Below are 20,101 nucleotides of genomic sequence, written 5' to 3'. Positions count from 1 at the left end.
GATCCTGGGCATGTCACTCTCTACCAATCTCAATATCGTAAAATGGGAATAATGGCATACTGAAATTACTAAAAACTTGAGAAGATAACATATATGTATGGCACTCCATTTATTGGTTTTATTTGTAGAACACCCAAATATCTACATTAACCACCTTAACTAAATATACAAAAGAATATTTAGTTATTAATAGCCTTCAAAAACTTAATAATGCTAAGAAGAAAGACAACCTTATTACCTGGGCTGCCATCTCAGTATGAAACTGCTGAATCTGAGCTTTCAAAGCCTCATTTTGCTCTAGAAGATCCTTTCACAAAAACAAAAACAAAAAAAAAGGACATGGAGATAAAGTATATAAGTATATGTTCATGTTGAAAAAGAATACTGGTTAAGTGGGTAATAACAGGTAATTAATCTTTAAAACTGTTTTTAAAGTAAAAAGGATTATTTTCAAGTGAGGAGACAGTTGAACAATTTCTACATGATAAAACAAGCACAAGGTTGCACTGTTGCACTGTTACTAGTAGAGTGAAATACATAACTATGAGCAAAAGTCCTTCATTTCATAAAGAAGCTTCCCAAATTGAAGCACACCACCAACCAGGATTCTCCTATCTGATAACCATTTGATTGAATGAAGACTTACATTACAGGTTATCTAACACCACCAGGCATTGCTTTCTCTAAACAGAATGAAAAACAAATGTGATACCTGTGCTTGCATTTGTAGAGAATCTTCTTTTTTAACTCTCTTCTGTTCAGATTCCATCAGCTGCATTAATCTTTTTTCCAACTGCTGTTTTGATACCAAGGTATCTGTAAGCTTACTATGCAGGCCCTGGACTTCATTCTCTTTGGCCACATATTTATTCTGTAAATCTGAAACAAATATCCAATATTTTAAATGGTTTTACTTTTTAATAGTATTTCATTTTTTTCCAATTCTATGTAAAAATAATTTTTAACACTCATTTTTATAAAATTTTGAGTTCTAAATTTTTCTCCCTCCTCTCCCCTCCCCTCTTCCTAAAACAGTAAGCAATTTGATACAGGGTTATATATGTGTAATCACATAAAATGCATTTCCATCAGTCACATCTGTCAGTCACAGCTGTGAAAGAAGAAACAGCCCAAAAGGATAAAAACAGGAAAAAAATAAAGTGAAAATTGTATCCTTTGATCTGCATTAAGAGTCCATCAGTTCTATGCCCATAAGTTGGAGAATGGCTGAACAAGTTGTGGTATATGAATGTAATGGAATACTATTGTGCTAAAAAATGTTGAGCAGGCAGACTTCAGAAAAACCTGGAAAGACTTATATGAACTGATACTAAGTGGAGTGAGCAGAATCAGGAGAACACTGTACACAGTAACAACCACATTGCGTGATGACTAACTTTGATAGACTTAGCTCTTCTTAGCAATGTAAGGATCTAAGACAACTCCAAAAGACTCATGATGGAAAATACTATCCTGAAAAAGAAGTATGGAATCTGACTACAGATCAAAGCCTATTGTTTGTTCTTTTTTTTTGTTTTGTTTCTTCTTTCTCATTCTCCCTTTGGTTCTAATTCTTCTTTACAAAATGACTAACTTGAAAATTTGATACGAATGTATACATACAGCCTGTATCAAATTACATGCTGTCTTGGGGTGGAGGGAGAAGAGAGATGGGGAGAAAATTTGGAACTCAAAATCTTATGGAAGTTAATGTTGAAAACTAAAAATAAATTTTTTTTTAAATTTGCAGAATTTCTGTAGAAAATCTGCAGGACAGTAGCAGTATACTTAGAATTCAGATACTCTGGCAATGACAAAATAGTATCCACATATAAATCCTAAGGATATACCGAAATATTATTTTGTCCAAAGATTTACATTGAATTTGAAAATAACCTATTTCCCTGTGGGCATTGTGGACAATTAAAAAAAAAAATCTCTAAGTTTCACATTACTTTATGAAAAATCATTTGAAACCTCAGAACTCTTCACAACATGAGAAAAATATATATAAAAGTAAACATTCTGATGTGTACTCTGGGTGGGACAAGTAAGATTAATAAATAAGATTAATAAAATAGATAATATATTTAATATCTAAAAAAAAAAGAGTCCATTAGTTCTTTCTCTGGATGTGGATAGCCTTTTCCATCATTTGTCCTTTGTAATTGTCTTGGATCACTGTACTACTAAGAGGACTAAGTCATTCATTGCTGATCATCACACAACGTTGCTGTTACTGTGTACAATGTTCTCCTGGTTCTGCTGATTTCAATTTGCATCAGTTCATGTGTTTTTCCAGGTTTTTCTGAAATCTGCCTGCTCATTCTTTTTTTTTTTAAATTCTTTTTTTGGGGGGGAGGAGGCAGGGTTTGAGGTAATCGGGGTTAAGTGATTTGCCCAGGGTCACACAACTTCGTTAAGTGTCAAGTGTCTTAGGCTGGAGTTGAACTGAGCCACCCACTGCGCCACCTAGCTGCCCCCTGCTCATTATTTCTTATTGCACAATAGTATTCAACTACATTCATACACCACAGTTTGTTCAACCATTCCCCAACTGATGGGGATCCTCTCAATTTCCAATTTTTTGCTATCACAAAAAAAAGCTGCTATAAATATTTTTGTACATGTAGGTCCTTTTCCCTTTTCATTTTAAATGTCTTTAAAGGGCTATGGATGATGGTTGTTTAAAGAATAGATAAATATTTTATCTATCTACTCAGTGCTGAGCTCAATGCCTTGTACATTTTGGTCTAGTCTGATGATTCCATCAGTGTAGGCAAATCTTCCAGTATAAAAACTTCCTCTACCAATGTAAATTAACTGATTTGTAACTTGCAATCTCTTAGAGAATTAACCAAGAGGTTAAATGACTTGGCCATGGTCCAAGAGCCAGTACAGGTCGGGATTTGAACCCAAGTCTTCCTGATGAGTTCATCCACTAAATCCCATTTTTCTTCCTTGTACTTAGCAGATGTTTAATAAATGTTTAAAATTAATTTTTTCAATCTCATGTCTTGAAAAACACAGCAGCAGCTACAAATTTTAACTGTACAGCATGTCTTTCGTCCCTCCCCTCCATTCTACTTCCTCAGTGGCTGACACATAATAGGCTCTTTAAAAATGCTGGCTGGTTGATTAGATTCTCATTTTTTATCACCCAGAATAATATTATTTACAAACTCATTTCCTTTCTCCAATCAATCACTTACGGTGTTAAACACACAGCACTCAAGCCACAAACCAGCCCAAACCAGATTAAAATGTAATTGGGGAATAATTAACAAAATAATAAAAATATAGTAAAATATAATGTTAACATGGTTTTCTAAGTCAATATGCAGCCCAGAAAGACCCTTATGTATGGGCTAGTGGCCCTCCTTTCTATTTGAGTTTGACACCACTGATTTACAATACTGTGCAAGAGAGTTTCCTATGGCCTGCTTTTATCATACCACATTTCTACTCCACCAAACATATAAACTACGAACTCCTAAGTCTACTAGTAAAGGTCCTCCATCATCTTTCACCAGTCTAACTTTCCATAATTCTCTTACAACATTGTACTTCCAGTCAAACCACGCAACTCTCCAACCCTTTTTCTTGTCTTTTCTATTGCTCCCACCATCCCCTCGACTGGAAAAGACTTCCTTCCTTGACCCTGCCCCCCCAGCACCCATTTTCACCTAAACTCCTTTTCTCCCTTTAACACCCATCTCAAGGGTACTCACCTCCAAGAATCATCATGATGACACCATCACCCTTTACCTTTCAGCACAAAAAGAAATCTCAATTCAATCCAACATTTATTATCAACATACTACATGAAAGGCACTCTGCCAAGTGCTAAGGATACAAAGATTTAAAATAGTGTCTGCACTCAAGGAATTTGTAGTCTGATGAAGGAATATAACATGTACACAAAGAAGTTAATATGAACAATTTGAGGAGCAAAAGAACACTAACCATTGGAGAATAAGGAAATGTTTTACACTGTTAAATGGCACCTAGGTTAATCCAAGAAAGAACCTAATGATTCCAAAGCAGGTATGAGAAGAAAATATGCTTTAGGCCTAGAAAACAACCAGTGCAAAAGCACAAAAATGGGAGCTAGAATACAATTTGAAGAACAGCTGGAAAAGTACGTTTGAGTCAGACTGTGGAGATTCAAACTCCAGACTGAATAATTTTATTTTATCCTAGTCCAAAAGGGTTCTTGAATAGAGGAATAACAAAGTCAGACCTGTGGCATAGGAAGACTAACTGTTGGCAATTATATGTGGGACAGACTGGAAAAGAGAGAGACTAGAAATGGAGGACCAATTAGGAAGATAGTGTAATAGTCCAGTTCTTTCCCCTCATGATATTCTCACCTTTGAGTTTTGAGGACACTGTTTTCTTAATTCTTCTTACCTTCTCAGATCCTTGTAAGGCTCCTTTACTGGAAGGGGCCTATATTCTGCTCTATACCTGCGGGTGGATCCCAAGCCTCTATACTCGGAAATAGATTAAATAGATTAATCTCTCTATATGCTTTTTGGATTGTCTCATTAGAGTCACGATTTAAATATCATCTTTATGCAGATTATTGCCAGATATATATACATACAGATATACATATGCATTCCTAGTCTCTCTCCTGAGCTTCAATCCCAGATGAACTGCCCTATTAGACATTAAAGGAAGAATGTCCCACAGGGATTTCAATCACATCTGAAAAAGAATTCATCATCTTTCCCTCTAAACCTGCTCCTCTTCCAAACTTCCTGATTTCTGTTGAGCACAATACCAACTTTCCTGTCACTAAAGTGTGCAACTTCAGTCATGCTCAACTCCTTCACCCCACACACCTAGTCAGAATTATAAATCTTGGAACTTATATTTCCACAATATCTGACATCTGTCCCCTTCTCTCTAATAATCACATGGTTGCCACATCTCATCACCTCTTGCCTGGACTATCACAATAGTCCCCTAACTGGCCAAAGTGACATTCCTAAAGCATAGGCCTGACCATGACGCTCCTCTAATCAATAACTTCTGACTCCTCTGACTTTTAAAGCCCTTTACAGCTTGGCCCCAAATTACCTTTATAGCCTTGTTATAGATTACCCCACACATATAAACACATTTTCTACACCAGCCAAACCAGCCTTCATACTGTTCTTCAAAAACAACATTCCATCTCCTGTCTTTGCACCTTTGCAAAGGCTATATACCCCATACCTCAGAATCTCTTCTTCCTCAACTTGGTCTCTTAGAATTCCAAGTTTCTTTCAAACCTCAGCTCAAGTAATACTCTCTACATGAATTCTTTCCTGATCTCCCTCAGCTAGTAATGACTGTATTTATTTATTTTGTATAAACTCATATGTATGCATTGTCTCTCTCTGCTCCCCGAGAACAGCTTTCATTTTTGCTTTGCATACTCAAAACCTACACTCAGAACCACAGTGCTGGGCATATGGTATATCACCCTCCTAAAAAAAAAAATACTTGTAGAAAAAATTAAAGAAACTGAATTGTATAGGTATGTAACAGACATAAACAGTACCTCTATAATCTCTCACAGTATCTAATAATTCATTAAATATGCAGAAGCAAAGTGGTTACTCTGGGGTTATGAACATGGTTAACAGGGAAGATGCTCTCGTATAAACCTGACATGACACCTTTCTACCTTCTCCCAACTACTACTGCCTTCCCCCACCAGGTCAACAGAATAGGTAGATGGGACCCCAGCAGTCATCATACTATGCCACGTTACTAAAGAAAAAGTACACACCAAGTCATTTCTAAGGCAAGAGAAAACAAAACACAAAAGCCTAGTGCTGGAGTTAAACCATGAAAGAGGAAGCATGCCAAGCTGAACATACCAAGAGATAAGAGATGAAAAGGGAAAGCATTCCAGGCATGAAGGACAGCCTATGCAAAAGCACAGACACAGGAAATAGAATGTTATGTACAAGGAATTGCGAGTAGGTCAATTTGGCTTGAATATGCAGGATGAGTAATGTGAAATAAGTTTAAAAAGACAGGCTAGAACCATACAATGAAGGGCTTTCACAGTACAGCTGCAAAAAGTTGAGAGTCACCCATGTTTAGGGTACAAAAAAATGCAAATACTTATCACATGCTCCATGTTTGACTCAGTATTACTTTTAAAAAAGGAGTCACACCTTTTAAAGTATAGAAAAGGTTTGTGAGTTCTTTCCCCACTGCTTTAAACAAAGAGTGTGCTTAATAGTATTAGCTGAAATGATTTAAATCTAAACACAAGGTTCCAGGACGCACAAGGAAACTGTGGCACATCTTGGGCATACTCAAAAATGTCTTTCCTCTCTGGTCCACCCAAAAAAAGTGACAACAAAATCCAAAAGTATAAAAGAAACCAAAAATTCAGTTCTCTGTCCCATGGTCCCTGAATAATCCCTTTTCACCAGAACACTAGCCCTATCATAAAGAAAATGAAGGAATAACATTATATACTTGTTATCTCAAGAACAGAGAGAGTCAGAAGCAAAGGGAAACAAAAGAAAAAAGTTAACAACAGTTACAAAAAGCTATGTTCATTTGAAATGTAATGATCTTATTATCCTTTGTCTTCATAATAGAAACTGAGTTTTCAAAAAGCAAAAATAAAAAGAGAGTTCATAGTTAATGATAAGCTACCTAGTTAAACTGTTTATTCTGACCTCCCTCATAGGTATTCTAATGTTACATCTAATATAGTTGTTAATAAGGGAAGCCAGAGAAGAACTTCCAGAAAAAAATACAAACTCTTAAAAAGGACACATCAAAATTAACTCCTTTTCTTTAAAAATCATGATCACTCTCAAACCAAACAAAAACAGTGACATATTGAATACTTACCCACGTGAAAATTATTATTCTTATTCCTTAGAAATTATTCCTTCAGTCTTCTAAATTTTTTAAGGTAGAGTGAGGAATTCATTAAAAATTTTACATGAGTAATTCTTTTGCCTACCTTGTTGTGCTGCTTCATGCTCTGATGTTCTTTTCCTGATATAGCTCTGGACTTCTTCCCATCTTCTCTCAGCTTCTTGTAGTTGAACCTTGGGGTTTTGAAAGAAAGAAGAAAGAGCAGGTTAATACTACACATTACATGGTAAATCACCTCTTTCAATTTATGTTGCCAAAACCATTTTTTCCATACTTTCCTTCCTCAAACTGCAAATTTGCAAGGCCTGGTAATGATGCATGAACAAAGATTAACAATTTAGTAGTTAATTAAAACATATAAACTCTCAAAACTGTTAGATCCTAAGATGCCTATTATAATAACTGATCCAATAGGTAGGCCTTATTTTAATTACCTCTCTTTACCTTCATTACTTCTCCTCTGTACCTTTACTGACAAATTTTACATCGTTAAGTATCCAAAAGCTTAAGCAAAGTGACATTGTATTAATAAATATTTGTCAACAGTGACTGAAGTAAAGTAGACCAGAGCAACTAGAAACCTTATTCATCCGCCTGGTACATTCTAACAAATGTAATGGACTACCACAACTATAAATAATGCTGTTAACACCACCAACAAGACCAATGTGGAATAAAGGCTAGCCAGAAAAGTTTTTCTTCTTTCTCCCCCCAGCATAGAAAAGTATTAAAATACTGAGAAATGTTTACACTCTGTCCCCCACATTCAGTTTCTCTCTCTGCCAATTTAATTAACCTCCAAGTCTTCTAAGACTGGTATCAAGAGTGATGACTACGGAGGCAGCTAGGTGGCACAATGGACAGAGTACCAGCCCTGGAGTCAGGAGAACCCGAGTTCAAATCCAGCCTCAGACACATAACACTCACTAGCTGTGTGACTCTGAGCAAGTCACTTAACCCCAATTGCCTCATAAAAAACAACAACACCACAAAGGGTGATGACTACTGTTAAAATAGGCTACTTATCTTTTTAACAGACACCTTGAAAAAGCAGTTATTTCATTTCTTACAAATAAAAAAAGTCACTATAGATAGGTTAAAACCACAACAGATCAGTAATAGTTTGCATTTCTACAGTACTAGAAGGTCTGAAAAGTGCTTTTACATATATGATATCATTTCATCCTTAAAAAAGCAGTAATTCCTATTTTACAGAGGAGGAAACTAAGGCTCAGGGGTGAAGGCCTTTGCCTCAGATCATAAGACATGCATTAGAAATAAATAGCATTTGAACCCAAGTCCAGTACTGTTCATGACACCGTACGGCCATTTTTATGTCAGCATCTCATTTCTGTGTGGCCATGCCACCTCAAACAGAACAGAAATTCGATTAAGACACAAGCTACATTCCTTGAAGCTATAATTTACATTTCAGTAACCATTCACTATAGTAATCATCTAAAATTATCAGGTTTACACAAGGGCTTAGCACATCTCTGAAAAATGTGTGAGTAAGTCACCTTCAATTGAGCAACGGCTTGCTCAGCATTCTTCTTTTGAATTTCCTCCTGCTGCAACTTTCCTGTTTTCTCTTTTAGTTCATTCACCAACCTAGCACAATCCTGGCGGAACTTGTTCAATTCAGAAGAATGCCTGAAAATAAAGCATAAGAAATAAGGAAAACTTAACTCCCAGTTTTATTTTTCTATCATCTCTATATTTAGCTAGTAACGAGACTTAATAACAGTTCATTATTCTTAAAAATCAACTCAAAATTATAGCTACTGTAAAAGGAAGCAAAAGTCAGATATAATTTTTAAAAATAATGAGGCTCTTATTTTTACGTATCATGAACAAATTTAAAATAAAATACAATTCATCTTAGCAGTCTCTATGACTCCTTCAAAAGAGAAGGCATAAGAGTATCTTCTAAAATTTATCTGAAACTTTACAGTAATTAGAATCTTGTCTTATATCAGTTAGAACTTCAACACAATGTTGATTGTTTTAAAAATCTATGTTAATCTGAAGATGGTATCATTTACATAAGAATGTAACTCCAGCTCCCTTGCTTTCAAAGGTTTAAAGAGACTTCAGTCTGATTCATCCCCACTTTATGTAAGGTTTGTATTATTATTATTATTATTTTTTTAAATGTGGGGTCAGGGTTTACTATCCTATTTAACAAGGGAGCACAGGATACATGGAATATAGGAGTAGATGTGGTTTAATTAAAGCAACTAATTAGTTCAAAGACTAAGTTATAAGTGACTCACTTTGAGGATCTATTGATCTTGGAGGGGATAGGGAACAGATGGAGTTTAATAAATTGGGGGAAATGTGGGGGAGGGTAGATTTACATGGTGGGATCTACACTTTAGGAAAATCACATTGACAGCTGAATGGAGGATAAATCAGAGTGAGGAGAAACTTGAGGCAGGTAGACCCACCAGCAGGTGATTAAAATAATCTGGACATGAGGTGATGAGGGTCTGCATTAAAGTGATGGCAGTGTCAGGAGAGAGAAGGGGAAATATTTTGAGAGATGTTGCAAAAGTGAAATCGACAGGCCTTAACCATAGATAGGATTGGGGGGAAGGGGAGGAGAAGGAGATAATGAGGAGCCCAGGAGGACACCTAAGTTATAAGCATAAGGGACAGGAAAGACAGTATTGCTCTCAATAAGATAAAGGAAAGTAGGAGGAAGGGAGGATTTACAGTGAATGATGAGTTCTGGATTTGCCGATGTTTAAGTTTTAAGATGTCTACTGGATATCCAGTCCGAGATGTCAGAAAGGTAGGTAGAAATGTGAGACTGGAAGTCAGTAGGGTGGTTAGGACTGGATAAGTTGATTTGATAATCAACATCACAGAAATGTTATCAATGAACCCAAAGGAACTGATGAAATCCCCAAGTAAATTAGCATAAAAAGAGAAAATGACCCAGGACAGAACCCAGTAGGACACCTAAAGTTACAGGGTGGGATCTGGATAAGAATCCAGCAAAGACAGTCTGACAGGTAGGAAGAGAACTAGGAGAGAGTGATGTCCCAAAAACTTAGAGAGAAGACTGTCAAGGAGAAGAGGGTGATCACCTATGTGCAAATCTGCAGAGAAGTCAAGGAGAATGAGCACTGAGAAAAGACCACTTTGGCAATTAAGAGATCATTTGTAAATTTATAGAGAAGTTTTAATGAAATGATGAGGCTGGAAGTCTAATTATGAGGGGTTAAGAGACTGATAGGAGAAAAAGTGGAAGAACCTTTTATAAACATCCTTCTTATGAGTTCTGCCACAAAGTAGAGAAGAGATACAGGACAATAGTTGTCTGGGACAGAAGGATCAGGTAAGAGATTTCTGGGGACAGGGGAGACATGGGCATATTTGTAGGCAGCAGGGAAGAAGAAGCCAGTAGACAGAGAGAAAGAGTGGTGATGGAAGAGGGGACCATCTGCTGTTGGAGACGTAATGGAATGGGATTGCGTGTGCGGGTAGAAGAGTTTGTCTTAGTAAGGAGTAAGGTCACGTGTGAGATGGGTGCAAGAAGACACAGTGGCAGATGGTATATGAGTGATAAGAGATGAGGGAGAGAGAAGAGCGAGCTCATGTGAACGACCTCAACTTTTTCTGTAAAATATGAGGCAAGGTTCTCAGCTGAGAAAGTAGGGGAAGAAGGAACTATAGGAAGTCTGAGGATGGATGAAAAGGTTTAGAAGAGTCACTGTGAAGAGTTGGATAGTGAGCTGATAAAAGAGTATAGAAGGACTGCATATGAGGGCCCAGCTGAAATTGTGGAATATAAATTTATAGTGGACCCAGTCAGAATGGTTTTATAATTTTCTCCACCTTCATTCGACAACATGTGTATAGAAGCAAAGGCAGGGAAGGCAGGAAACACTGGGAATGATCCAAGATTGAGGCTTGGCAGGTAGCAACTGACACTATAAGGGAGCCAGGAACTTCTTGAAAAGGTCAATGTAGAGTTGAACTGGTTCACCAAGAGGTCAAAATGAGGAAAATAGGAGAGGGTGGTAATGCAGGGGTAATATCCTGAAAGAAAACTGAGGGGTGGAGGGATTAGAGGTTATAGTGTAGAAGAAGAAAGTTTGGAAAGGGAAGACAGAGGATGAGGTAGAAAGGCAATAGATTATGGTCAGATAAGGGGATTCCTGAAATCATAAACATGGAGGTGATGCATTTGTGGGTAATAGCAAGATCCTTTGTGTGGCTGAGATGGGGAGGAAGGAAGAGTCATGGGAAGTGAACAGATTAAGGAACTGAGGGATTAAGGTGTTTGAAGGACAGCTGATATGTATATTTAAGTACCCTGGTATGAGGTCAGGAATTGAGGAGAGAAAAATTGTGAGCCAAGTACTGAACTAACTGAGGAAGGGAGTAACCTGGAGGTCTGTAAGAAACAACTACCAGAATTTTGATTAGGTGGTACATATGGATTGCATGAATCTCAAAGTAAAAGAGGTTACTGAGTGATCAGTGAGCCAAGGGGAATGAGTTAATGTACAGCAAATACTGGAAAGGGTGGCCAGGAAGGCTGTCATCCAGGAGGAGAGCCAAGTTTCAGTGACTGTTAGAAGATGGAAGGGGAAGCTCAGATTCCTAAAATCTAGCCACAGCTCTGATTCTTATAATCTAGCCACTGCTTACTCATGTTCAGAATCCTTAAAAGTCTGCCCAATATGATGGATATTCTAATAAACCTTGTCTTTGGCTGGAATAAAAAAAAAAAAAAAAAGAAGACGGAAGGGGAGAGAGGAAAAGATTTAAGATAAAGGGAATTTTGTTGCCTATGGAATTAGCATTCCAGAAGGCACACTAGAAGGGGTAGATAGCATTTGGTTTGGACTCTAGAGTGGGAGGGTTCAGGGAGATAAAAACATGGAATCAGGTGGTTGGGGATGAGGATGACCTGCAGAGGTTCAGAATCACTGTGATATGTAGGATATGACCAGGTATATGTTCATCATTAAGTGGAAACTGCTACCCTTTTCCCAGCATCACTGACTTCTTAGCTCTTCACAAGCAAGACATTCTATCCCTTGGCTCCAAGCATTTTTTTTTCTGGCTGTCCCACATGCCTAGGATACATTTCCCTCCTCACCTTTATCAACTGGCTTGTCTGATTTCTTTTAAGTTCCAACTTAAAATTCCATCTACTATAGGAAGCTTTTCCCAACCCTTCTTAATTCTAGTGCCTTTCCTCTTTTAATGATTTCCTATTTTTCCTATACATTGCTTGTTTGTCCTTTATTTGTTTACTTGTTGTCTCCCCCAATAGATTTGTAGCTCTTTGAAAACTGTGTCTATTTTTTGCTCCTTGTTGTATCCCCAATGCCTGGCATACAATAGGTGCTTAATAAATGCTTAGTGACTAACAAATTAGGTGATACAAAGTCCTTGCAACATTGAAAATGTTATCAATCTAGAAACGATAAAATCACCAAAAATCAAAATGTCAAATACAGAAAACACAAGCACCACAAAGTAAAGACTAAAGCTCAAAAACTTTAAAAAACATATAAACATGTTAGGACCAGGAAGTTTTATAGTATTAGACAGATTTCCTTCTGCAGTTTAGACAGTTAATCTACAAAAAGGAGACAGAATTAGACCTGTGCAAACACTGGTGTTCTTCATGTAATGGCTTAACTAAATTCTATCCTACAGGCTCAACTTTGCAGAGTTTTTCAAAGAACAATCAGCATTAGAAATGAGATAATAATCGTAAGAAGTTTCCATCACCAACCAACCAATGCATTTTAATAATTAAACAAAAAAGCATTAATATTAATTTTTTCCACTCAAGACACAAATGGTTTAACTAAACAGCCTCCTAGGCTAACATACTTGCTTTCAATTTGGTTAGTGGTATTGCTGACAGCATCTCTCAGAATACCATTTTCCTGCTTCAAATGGGTAATTTCTGCTTCCATTTGCTCACGGACTTTCTGAAACTATAAATAAAATTATTTTTATTTTAAATTACTTGTAAAAGAATGGAAAAACATAAAAACTACTTCATAGAAACCATATTATAAAAACAAAATGGCATAAAAAAAATAAAACTGAGAGCTCATTTCATACATATCAGTGTCAAAAAAAAAAAGTCAATGTTTCACTATGGAACGCAGAATCACAGTAAAGCTAATAAGGCAAAATTAAATAGATCCTGATACACTCATCTCAATGCCGTGTTATATTATAGAAAAAAGTCACCCTGACATCACATATAAAAAGCAACAGTAAGGGGCAGCTAGGTGGCACAGTGGATAGAGCACCGGCCCTGAAGTCAGGAGGACCTGAGTTCAAATCCACCCTCAGACCAAACACTAGCTGTGTGACCTTGGACAAGTCACTTAACCCCGATTGCCTCACTTAACAACAACAACAACAACAAAAAAGGCAACAGTAAAAAGAGATATGCAGGTTAATTACATTATACTTAAAAAGTACCATGGATTGTAAAATAATAGCAATATCCACCCAATGACATAGCAACTAGATGCTTAATGGGAAGACAAACCTAAATACTGGGAGAAATAAAAAACAAAACCATTACAACTGGGAATTGTCAATGTACTTCTTTCAAACATAGGAAAATCTAACAAAAATTTATACAAGAAAGAAGGTAAGGACCTAAATTGAGTTTTAGAAGATTTAGATATGGTAGTTCTCTGGTGACAACTCAAAGGGAAATGAAAGGATTATAATTATTTTTCCCTTATGCATGTCACTTTTACAAAAAAACTCAAAAAAAATGAAGAAAAACAGGGCTAAAGTCCTTTACTGACTATAATGTAATTAAAAGTATAACCAGTGAAGTGTCTCTGCAGAAAAAAGTCAAATTTAAATGGAGAGTAAATAATTTCATCCTTAAAAATGTGGGTTAAATACACATGTATAACCTGTATCGAGTTGCTTGCCTTCTCAATGAGGGTGGGTGGGAAGGGAGGAAGGGAGAAAATTTGGAACCCAAAGTTTTAAAAACAAAAGTTAAAAAAAAATTGTTTTCACATGCAACTGGGAAATGAGATATACAGGAAATGGGGTAAAGAAATTTATCCTGCCCTACAGGAAAACTGAAGGAGAAGGAGATAAGAGAAGGGGGAGAGACAGAAAGGAGGGCAGATTAGGAGAAGGGGTATTCAGAATGCATGCCATCTTGGGGTGGGAGGAGGGACGAGATGGGAAGAAAATTTGGAATTCAAAATCTTGTGGAAGTGAATGCTGAAAACTAAAAATAAATTAATTAATTTAAAAAATAAAAAATGTGAGTTAAAGATGGACTCAGAGTCCAGTATATTTTTTGCTTTTCTTTTTTTCCCTCCAGAACACTGCTAATGCAGAAATTTGACTTCATATTTGTAACCTGTTTTGTGTCTTTTGCCTTCCTGATAGACTGGGGAGGGGAGAGAGGAGAGAAGAGAAAGAAAGAGAATCTAAAATGGAAAATAAAATTGAATAAAATAAATTTTTTTAAAGTAAGTGAGTTAAAATGAAAATCATAGGAACAAAAGATAATTTCAAAGCAAAAAACAGAGGTGGGGGCATTGGGGGTGGGGGAAGGTAGTAAAGGGAAAAGAGGGGGAGGTGGTAAAGGGAAAAGGTGGTGACAAAGATTCACACTATTTTTCAAAGCACAAACATATAACACTTTGAGAAGAAACATGAAATTAAAATTCAACTCAATCTCTCCAACACTCCAAATTAAAATTTTCCAATTTAGCCAGTATAAGTAATAGGGGGAGGGAAAAAAAAAAAAAAGGAGGCAGCTAGAGGTGAAGTGGGTAGAGAAATGGGTCCAGAGTCAGGAAGACCAAAGTTCAAATCCAGCCTTAGACACTAACTAGCTCTGTGACCCTGGGAAAATCACTTAACCTCTGCCTCAGTTTCCTCACAACTGTGAAATGGGAATAATAATAAAAGCACCCTAGAGGGCTATTGTGAAGATCTAATGAGATAATTGAACCCCTTTCCATAAGACCATGGAATAGTGCACAACGAATATTAGATATTCCAATGGCAGTTTAGGTTTAGTCCCATTTGAATTCCAAGCAATGTAAACATACCTGCATCTGCATCTGTTGAGCCTCTTGATACCCAACATGTATTTTGTTCTGTAAAACATTAAGTTCCTTTTCTAGAGTACCAATCCGATCTTTCATCCTTGTTATAACCATGTTACTTCTGTCCTTCTCTGTAATCATCTCCTAAAATTGTGAATCAAGAAAGGAAATGAAGTTTTTTTCAACAACAACAACAAAAAAAGAATCATAGTATTTTTAAATCTTAAATTTAAGTGAAGGAATCAAAACCTGAAATGTTAAAATACTGACAGCAGGTCTATAGCCAACAGAATGGCTTTTACCTACGTACATTATCACCTACTCTGCATGTAACTTCTACTAACTCATTTTTCAATTACATTCTGTAGCTCATGAGGGGTGAATCCTTCCTATACTCAGGATTGGTTAATAAGATCATTTAAATCCAAACAATTATCTTCCCTATTTCTAGGACTGGCCTCAAAACCAGATTCACATACTGTCCCTGACTCATCATGGCTGGGTAATCTTAGGAAGATCACTGAACCTCCTCTAGGACTATAAGTTACAGAGAAGTTGTTGGCCCACATGGTAGAAGGAATTTGCTCAATTGGGAGCTTTCTATACCAATGAAATCACAGACTCACTCTTTTCCCTTTCCTACCTGATATTTCACCCAACATTTTCTCAAATATATCTCCCTGAATAGAAAATTATACATGGACTAAAGGCATTTTGTTCAAAAGGCACTAAAACATACTAGTTCAATTTATTCAAAGTCTACAAGGAACATCTTTCAACAAAAACCGTCCTTCAAAAAAAAGGCATGTGATAATGGGATCTTTTCTTACCTAGTGAAAATAAATCTTTTCTGATAATCAAATCAAATTTTTTCTTACTCTTGACTCAAGTTTACAGCACCAGATGGTTCACTGAACAATGAGTTTAGTTATTCACTGTTTGATTCATCCTACATCAAATCTCAAAAGGAACGGAAAATTTAAGACATTTCTCTAAAATTTCTTCCCAAGGCACAAATTAGCATGGCTATCATGGACCAGTTTAGTTTCATTTTAAAAGAGATAACTTTTATGTTCTCAATGTTTTAAACTAAAGCTTTTTAATTTTGTTTCATTTAAACTGGACTTCATTATCACAGTGACCAATATTGACCCCAAAGAAAAGATAAAGTACTTTAAGTTCCCTTAAGACAAACCTGCACAATTTGGCAGTAGGTAGGGCCAAAATTAAAATGTGCTAAATTTCTTAGGGCCACAGATAGGTTAGACTAGAGACAGACTGACAATGATTGGTTGCTACTGGTTATGTGACAAACAGGAGAGAGTGAAAACCCTACATTGGTACCCTACAGTGGTGACCCTACATTTTTTGAAGGCTGCCCAAAATCCTTTGGCAGGCCACAAGTGGCCTAGAGGCCGTTTGCTGTACAGACTTGCTTTAAGTTAAGCATCTTCCCTCCTTTTTTGACAGGAGGAGGGGAAAGAAGAGCTATAAGTCTACAAGAAGGGAACATCAAAAAAGAATGTCAGATTTGGTTGGCATATTAAGTAATTTTGCTAAACTGCTTTTTTTCTTTCTTTTCCATTCTTTATCATAAAGAATAGCTCTCCGGGAGAGGGAAGAGAATATACAGGAAAATTAAGATCACGTAAAAATAAAAAGATACTAATAAAATTAAATAAATGCAGGAAGTGGCCTTCAATTACTATAGTAGAATGTTTGCCAAACAAACCCCTGCATACAAATTTTTTTTCCTGTTATTTCTTAATTGATTTTGGGAGCTAAAGTTTAAAAAAAAAAAAGCTAAAAGTATGCTGACGTTTAAAGAACCTGATCTGAACAAATGGGAGAAAGAAACAATTACACATCAAATTCCAGTTAAGATAAAAACCAATGATATGTCCATATTCTTTTGTTGTATTAAAAAAGCATCTACAAATATAGAAATTAATTTTATTTAAATAAAAAATAAGCAGAGGATCATGAAACCCAATCAAAACCCAAAATATACTAACAATATCATTAACCCTGTATGTATTAACAATGTCATTAAACACAAAGAAAACTTAATAAATTTATAAAAGAAAACGTTCCCTTTGTTTTGTGAAGCTCTCATTAGACAAAATAATTAAACTCAGAACCACTGCCTAATTCTTAGAGAAGGGTTCCTTTATCACCTATTCTGACTCTCCATTGAAGTTACTGGGGTACTCACAATAGAATTACTTTACCTGAGCTAACTGCTTGCACTGATCCTTTGCAATAACAGCATCTTCTTTTACAGCAGCAAGTAACTTCTCTTTTTCTTGAAGCTGATGTACAACTGCTGCTACCTCGCCTTTACTAGACTATAACAAAAGAAGTCAAGGCAGAGTCAGCAATCATGATTTGTTACAGAATTCTTACAGTTACACCTACTGCCAGCAATAGTGAAAGGTATCTTCTTATCTCAGAGTTTGATAACTAATATACCAGTATGCGGCTCAGAAATATATCTCCATAGTCAACTCAATATCATGGATAATCAAACCAGGATACATCCTACAATCAATGATTCACACACCAAAAAACTTTAAAAGTCAAAAGAGTGAACAGCAAATCAGGAGGGAAACAAAACTTACTACTATATAACAAAAGTAACCCAAAAAAGAAATGATGTTACACATTTCATTTCTAATAGTTAATATAATGATGTGGCCCTACCCCTTACCAGGGCTAAACCCCTCCACTTATTCAAGTGAATCCATTCCATTTTATCTCCTCCAACAGGCCCCCTCTGTCATCTCCACTTTCTCACTTATTTTCAATCTCTCCTTGTCTACTGACTCTCTCCCTACTGCCTACACACATGATCATGTCTCTCCTATCCTGAAAAAACTTTCATTTGATCTTTCCATTCCCACTATCATCCTCTATCTCCTCTGCTCTTTGCAGCTAAACTTCTCAAAAAGGTCATCTACAATAGGTACTTTCACTTTTTCTCCTCTCACTCCCTTCTTGATTCCATATAATGCAGCTTCCAAACTTATCACTCCACTGCAACTGCTCTCTCCAAACTTATCAATGATGTCTTAGTTACCAAAATCCAATGGCCAAGGAGAACTCTCATTCTCCTTGACTTTTCTGTGCTTTTGAAACTACCCAATCACTCTCTTCTGGACCCTCATCTCTCTAGGTTTTCAGAACAATACTCTCTCCTGATTTTCCTGCCTGCCCGCTCCTTCTCTGTCTCCTTTGCTGGATCTTTATCTAAAACATACCCTCCAACCATAGGTGTCCTTCAGGGTTCTATCCTGGGTTCTCTTCTTTTTTCCCTCTAAACTACTTCACTTGGTGATCTTAGCAGCTCCCACAGATTTAATTGTTTGTCACTCACTTCAGTCATGTCTGTCTCTTAGTGACTCAATTTGGTGTTTTCTTGGCAGATACTAGAGTGGTGTGCCATTTCCTTTTCCAGTTCATTTTACAGATGAGGAAACTAAGACAAACAGGGCTTGTCTCAAAGGATCACACAACTAATATGTGTCTGAGGTTATATTTTAACAAAGTAAGATGAGTTGTCCTGACTCCAAGTCCAGCACTCTATCCATTGCACCACCTACCTGCATCATGGGTTTAATTACCATCTCTATGCTGATGATTCTCAATCTATGTATCCTGCCCCAATCTCTCTACTGACCTCCAATCTTATGTCCAACTGCCTTTCAGACATCTTGAAATGCCTGTCCAGTAAACATCTTAAAACTCACTGTGTCGAAAACAGAACTCATTATCTTTCCATATAAACCTTCCCCCACCCCTTTCCTATTACTGTAGAGAGCAACACCATCCTCCCAGTCCCTCAGGCTCATAACTTAAGAATTATCCTTGACTCCTCACTATCTCTCATGTCCCATATCCAAGCTGCTGCCAAGGCCTGTTGATATCACCTTTGCAACATCTCTCAAATATGCCCCCTTCTCTCCTCTGACACTGCCACCACTCTAGAGCAGGCCCTCATCACCTCACACCTGGATTACTGCAATAGCCTATTGGTAGGTCTGCCTGTCTCAAGTCTCTCCCTTCTCCAACTCATCTTTTCTATAGCCACTAAAATGATTTTCCTAAAATGCAGGTCAGACCATGTTACCCCCTATTCAATAAACTCTAGTGGCTCCTTTTGCCTCCAGGAGAAAATACAAAACATTCTGTTTGGCATTCAAAGCTCTTCATAACTTAGATCCCTCCTACCTTTCCAGTTTTCTTACACCTTACTTCTTCATACTTAATCTTAGATCCAATGACACTGCTCTCTTTGCTGTTTCATGAACTAGACATTCCATCTTTCCATTCTGGATATTTTCTTTGACTATCCCCTAAGTCTGAAATGTTCTTTCTCCTCATCTCCACACCTCCTGGTTTCCCAGGCTTCCTTTAAAAGTCACTACACTCCTATCTTCTTCAGGAAGCCTTTCCCAATCCCTCTTAATTCTGTGCCTTCCTTCTTTTAGTTATTTCCTATTTATCCTCCGTATATATTGTTTTGTATATGTTTGTACGTTGTCTCAATTAGATTTTGAGCTCCTTGAGGGGACGAATGTCTTTTGCCTCTTTTTGTATCCCCAAGGCATAGAACGGTACCTAGCACATAGTCGGCACTTAGTAAATGTTTATTGACTGATATTACCCATATTGTACTTTTATCTTTTTAAAAAAAATTTTTAATTGACCTTTTTTAACATCTCCTACATTTCCCATTGTATGCTAGTACAATGTCATTGACAAAATATTACAGAGGATGACAAGATAATATGTTAATAATATTATTTTACTGAACAATGACAAATAATGAAGGGGAGAAAAGGCTGCTAAGTTTAGAATGAGTTGCAGCTAAGCCAGATTATCCCAAGAAATTTTATAGATAAAGCAAAAATGAACAATTTCATTTCTCAATGGAACAAATGTGCCAGCAATTCTATAATGATCTAGTTTCATTCAGAAAGAGTACTGGCTCTGGTGACACAGGATTTGGGTTCAAATCCTGTCTCTGATGCTTACTAGCTGGGTGACTACCTCAGCAAATCATTTAACCTACCTAGCCTCAGTTTCCTCATCTGTAAAATAAAAGTGTGGAA

The 20,101-nt window shown here is 36.7% G+C and overlaps 1 protein-coding gene across 9 annotated transcripts in view; it reads right to left on the bottom strand.

Annotated features, from left to right (window-relative positions):
• The window catches only part of KTN1 (kinectin 1), a 147,930-nt gene that overhangs the window by 74,741 nt on the left and 53,088 nt on the right, over positions 1-20,101 (bottom strand). For all 9 annotated transcript variants that reach the window (XM_027842869.1, XM_027842870.1, XM_027842868.1 and 6 more), the window contains exons 6-12: positions 17,219-17,335; positions 14,991-15,131; positions 12,769-12,875; positions 8,424-8,556; positions 6,989-7,076; positions 713-879; positions 239-307 (exon numbers count right to left, since the gene is read on the bottom strand). In XM_027842869.1, coding sequence (XP_027698670.1) covers positions 239-307; positions 713-879; positions 6,989-7,076; positions 8,424-8,556; positions 12,769-12,875; positions 14,991-15,131; positions 17,219-17,335 — 822 coding nt within the window. The remainder of the gene's footprint in view (positions 1-238; positions 308-712; positions 880-6,988; positions 7,077-8,423; positions 8,557-12,768; positions 12,876-14,990; positions 15,132-17,218; positions 17,336-20,101) is intronic.

Source organism: Vombatus ursinus, unplaced genomic scaffold (assembly GCF_900497805.2).
Source record: "Vombatus ursinus unplaced genomic scaffold, bare-nosed wombat genome assembly UNPS02014893.1, whole genome shotgun sequence".
Lineage (NCBI taxonomy): Eukaryota > Metazoa > Chordata > Mammalia > Diprotodontia > Vombatidae > Vombatus > Vombatus ursinus.
The sequence above is the reverse complement of the archived record's forward strand: the minus strand, read 5'-3'. Positions and strand labels throughout refer to the sequence as shown.